At 42.5% G+C, this 5,282-nt stretch overlaps 1 protein-coding gene across 1 annotated transcript in view; it reads left to right on the plus strand.

Moving 5' to 3' along the window:
* LOC111670895 (RNA-binding protein 38-like) overlaps positions 1 to 2,223 on the plus strand; it is a 10,254-nt gene extending 8,031 nt beyond the window's left edge. The window contains exon 4 of the mRNA XM_023427840.2: positions 328 to 2,223. Within this exon, the coding sequence (XP_023283608.1) occupies positions 328 to 670 (343 nt within the window). The 3' untranslated portion in view covers positions 671 to 2,223. The remainder of the gene's footprint in view (positions 1 to 327) is intronic.
* Positions 2,224 to 5,282: the final 3,059 nt, after the last annotated feature.

The raw sequence follows: 5,282 nt of genomic DNA on the forward strand, positions 1-5,282 counted from the left end.
CCCACCCTACTCCTCCCCTCCCATCTACCTCAGGAAGCCCTACCTAACAGGTTTTGTAGGTTTTACTAACTGACACAGACTGAGGGTTGAGTCACCTTCCCCTCCTGACCTCCTCTGCCTCTCGTCTATTTAGTCTTTAATAACATTGGATCTGTGAGAGAACTCCCGAAGTTCAGAACACCTCCAGAGAGTTTATATTCCCAACACACTCACCCTCGGGGAGCAATGTAAACAATGGAAGCCAGGCCTTGGGATTTCTCTGCTCTGTTGCTGCAGCCCCTCTGTCTAACCGCCCCCCCTCTGTTTGGTCTTTGTGTCTATGTGCAGGTTGGCCCAGCCGTATGTCTACCCACAAGCCTTTGTGCAGCCCAGCCTGGTGCTGCCCACTCAGGTTTCCACCTCCGTCAGCACCAGCCCCTACCTGGACTACAGCACAGCCTACACCCAATACGCCCAGGCTGCCTTTGAACAGCAGTATCCATATGCCGCATCACCAGCTGGCTTCCTGGGCTACAGCTACGCCACCAGCCCCACAGCCACTGCTGGCCCGGCCCCTGCCGCCACTGCCCCGGCCACCGTCCACCCAACCCTCCCCTCCGCTGCTGGCCCAGCCCCAGCCTTCCTGCACTACGCCCCACAGCAGCACATCCAGCCGGACCGTATGCAGTGAGCCGGAGAGGAAGTGGGGAAGAGAGCGAGTGATAAAGGTGGTGGAGGAGGAGTAAGGAGTTGTGGTCACTGACCTTTGAGCAGAGGATGATGAACACCCTATAGGGTGACCCTGCTGTCGTCAACAGGAGCTTTCAGGAAAAAGGATGGGACAATTGCACTATACGATCAGGATGAGCCATTTGCTCATTGGTTAAGGGGTAAAAGGGGTGGGTGGGTATTTGAGGACTGTCGAGGTTCAGGTTGGGAAGCTAAACAGCATAAAGTATGTGGTCGCTTCCAAGGGCTTCCAGAAGCTGACACTTCATTTTTTATTATTATTATTATTATTATTATTATTATTATTATTATTATTATCATTGTTGTTGTTGTTTTTTTTTTATTGTCCTTTATTATTGTATTAATGTCAGTCATGTTCTGTTTATATGCCATTATTATCAATGTTATCATCGTTTATGGCTCAATCAGTGGAAGTTATGTGTCCATGGTACATATTGATGTTTTGAGAGCTGTCTGGGACATGTAACACCTCTTTCCTTCCAACTACATAGTATCTGGGGTGGATATGAAGGGCGCTGCTGCTTAAGGACAACAGGGGACAGTCAGAAATGAGGATGCAAGGGTGGTGATTGGGGAAGCATACAGCCAGCCTCTCAGCATATCTGTGGTCCCATCCTGGTGCTATCCAAGGTGAGGCAGAGCACTGCCTCAGGAACAAACCTCCAGCGTTTAGCGCCACCCAGGAGGACGACGAGATTTCACCTCAAGGACAAAACAGAAAGTTTCAGTATGAGACTGTGGGAGCTCCATTGTTTTGAGAGTGTGATGTCAGGACTACACTTTTTTTATTTTTTTTTTATTATTCTTTTTAATTAAAGAGGCCTTAATAACAAAATAACTTTTTTGAATCTCTTGTTTCTTCAAGCGCTCGCCCCGTCACAGAACCAAGTGCAGAAAGCCCTTTGGATCTGGCCAGACTGTTTTCAGCAGTCAGTCATATTCCTTTTGCTTACTTGGGTCTTGATCATTTCAGATGGATGTAGATAATCACATGCAGTATGTGGGCGATGGAGACCAAGAAAGGTAGCTGACACTGAGCTCAAACACCAGTGTATTTTTTTTTTCTTTTCTTCTCTTCTCACTGAGATTGTCATAAACTGTTGCTCTCAAAAGGACATTCATGTACAGCATTTTAAAATGTTTTCAGTACATTTACAATATTTATATGTAGGTATTTATAAGAGGTACTAAGTTAAAATAGCCTTTTTTTTTCTTTTTTGGTAACTATGACTATAGTTGTGGCACTGATGTCATTTAATCTGCAGATCCACAGGTGTGGTATTCATTTTGTTTTGTCCTGTCACCATGTCAGTGGATTTGCCCGGGTGCATGGAACTACAATAGATGCTCATTTGTGCTCATTCATGCTCATCTCCTAGTTTTGTTTTTTTTTTTTTTGTTTTTTTTGTTTTTTTTCCCCAATAAAAAAATGTCTTTTACAGTCCCTTCAAAGAAGCCATACCAAAAAAATTAAATAAAGAATTTGTACTTAAAGATGCCTCCTGAGTTGTTCTTTGAAAAAGAGACCACAATCCTTTCACAGACTTCAAAATGCAACCACTTTAGTTATTTGTGTTTACAGTTGTGTATTCGGTATTGATGTGCCATTGTGCTCACAGCGAAAACTGAAATGCAGAGCCTGCTGTGATGACACTGTGAAAAGCCTGTGGGGTGAGAGGGTTCAGTTAAATGTGTGCGTGTGAGCTTGTTATCAAGGCAGTGTGTGCTGGTAGATCCTGTGCAGGGGGCCCAGACTTTTATCAAGTCACAGCACCACCACCTGCCAGGGGTGCTGGGTGTTCCCTCGGCCAACACACTTGCATTCGTTCTCTCTCTGAGAGGTTTTGGTTAGAAAAAAACTGAAAAGTGGTTTGAAGCCCCATTACCCCGAGCTGCAAGTAACATTTTTTTTTTTTTCACTCTGCCAAACGAGCTCAGCTTGCTCCGTTTCCCGGCAGCGTCTCTACATGTTTGTGCTTACATCAGCTTCTTTAGAAGATGTGTCACTTCTAAATTCCACTTAGACCCAGAGAACAAAACACAGGCAAGGTTGTTACAACAAAAACACATCCATTATCTTTTTGTTCCTATCCAGGGTGTAATTTATCTACCCGCTCATGATTTACAGCATGGCTTTGAATTCAGTAGATGCCTCTGTGGTGCTTTGTTTTGACGGAAATCCATTCAGACCTTATTTACTCATGACATGCTGCACTTGATTACATGGACATCCTGCCCTTTTACCTATCATTTCATATTCTCATCCCCTATAGCTGTATTTTCAGTGTCCCACGTATATCAAGGGGGTAGAGTGGACAACCACGTTAGCAGCTCTGTGAGGCTGTACTTATCCACAACAGGGCTTCAAGCTAAATGCTAACATCAACATGCCCACAGTGACAATGCTATGCTGAGGTTTAGACGGTATCTATTTTCACCTTATTCACCATCTTAGTTTAGCGTCACCAGTTAGCACTAATCACAAATGAAGCTGATGGGAATGCCATTAGTTTAGCAGGTATTTGGTCATAAATCAAAGTGTTGGACAAACTAAAATTTTGACCTGATGGTGAAAGTCAAGAGCATTAGTTATTACTATTAAAGTTGACAGGGACATGAATGTCTTTACCAGACTTCACGGCAATCCATCCATTAGTAATTGACATTTCAGTCTGGACAAATGTCCGGAAAGTCGAAGGTCAACAGACCAACAGAGTTTGGTGTGTCCTCTCAGAAAGGCAAACTCGGCTGGCTGTGTAAAATGAGTCAATCACCTATTTTAGCAGGTTTACCCGCTTTTTTAAAAAACCTGCTTATATGTGCTAATTTTGGTGTAAAAAGGATTTGAGTCTCCAAGCCCAAACTGAGACTTTTGGTTTTTCAGACTTTAGGTCGCTCCCTCCAGAGCCACAGAAGATATTATGAGTGAGTGTGATGAGTAAACTGGCTTTTATTTGTAAAATCCAGGGGCTGCCCCTTTGTTAGACTCAAAGTAAAGGTGCTTTGATGTATAAAATGAGTTAGATAAAACAGCAACATTGTTTTTCAGTGATGACAGCAGAGCTGGAGCTGTGTTTAGGGATGTGACACGGCTTTATAGCAAGCAAATAAAATTAAAAAAACCTTGATGAAAACCATGCAGTGTGTTCAGACAGACTGTAGGAGATGACAACACAAAAAACGAGTTGCAGTTTTTATATCTGAATCATGTCATAGATTTTTAAACACACTTGTACTCAACAGAATTGATGTCTGTGCTGTTGCTGTGTTTACTGGCTGTAGTGAGGCAGCTCTGGTCCCTCTGTTCTCCTCACTTTACCACTGTTTATCTTTCACTATCTCCCTCTTCTCAGTTAGTGATCTCACACACATTTATTTACTCAACTTTTCTGCTTGTCACTTGTGTTGTTTTTTTCTCCCCCTAACATCTCTCCCTTTTTTCCTCACTTCAGTGCCCGTGGTCCTGTTTCTCCTCACATGCCACTGTTTCTGTCTCCCTCCCTTCTTCCCTGTCGCTAACATCCCTTCGTGTTCGCTCTCTTTTTCTCCTTCTCGCGTTCTCCTTGTGAATCACACCAGAAAGGAGCAGAAACAGAGCTGGGTGTCAGCTTGATGAACGAGGTCAGCGGACCCTGTTGTGCTGAGTCATTATAAGGCCTCTCTCTCTCTCTCTGTTTCTCTCCCTCTCTCTCCCACTTTCGCACGTACATACAAAGTAGGCTCGGTCAAATCTCACTCCTAGCACACTTCTCACCCTGTTGTACAACTCTGACGTCAAAGGATTCCTCAGAAGTGGCATAAAAACAGTTTCACTTTATCAGACCTCAACCTGGCTTTAATTGCAACCATTCAATGACAACTTGTTTTCGTGGACTGAACAGCATGTAGGATAACTTGAAGTTGGCTTGAGTTAGCATCATGTGAAAATGTATTCTAGTTACATCATCAAGGTTGTGATCAGAAACATAATCCAAATGATTAGCTTAAGGTATAACAAAAAGAGAATATCACCAAGTTTCTTCTTAATTCTAGGTAATGTAATTGAATACAATGACTATACAGAGACAATAAATAATAATAATGATGAAAAGAAAAATTCATACTTTTTCTATATACATATATACTTAACAAACAGTGTGCTACTGAACAACATTAGTTATAATTTAAGGCTTAAGTGAAAATGCAACAATACTAAGTAAAGGTTTTGGAGCACAATTTTGTTTGGCTTGCTGTTTTGGCTGGATGCTCGCCGTGTCTAACGTTAGCATTTGTAACAGGATGATTAACTGCATCTAAACAAAGGAGCAGAACCATTTCATTCATCAGCTGAAATGATACATGACATTTGTGAGCACTCAGGGAACCCCCATTTGGAAGTTAATGCTTTATAGAGAATTGTAAATAGCTATTTTATGAGCTCATTATTTTGTCATGGCCTGTGATCATGCATTAATGTTATTTCACGCAAATGTTCCCTTATTAGATTAATCTTTAAACCTGAGCCAAGCGTTTTACGCTTGACTGGCCCTATCTGTAGATCCTCCTGTGTCTGT

The sequence above is a fragment of the Seriola lalandi genome, unplaced genomic scaffold (assembly GCF_002814215.2).
Source record: "Seriola lalandi dorsalis isolate HSWRI2012SDOR001 ecotype SW California unplaced genomic scaffold, Sedor1 jcf7180002054864, whole genome shotgun sequence".
Classification (NCBI taxonomy): domain Eukaryota; kingdom Metazoa; phylum Chordata; class Actinopteri; order Carangiformes; family Carangidae; genus Seriola; species Seriola lalandi.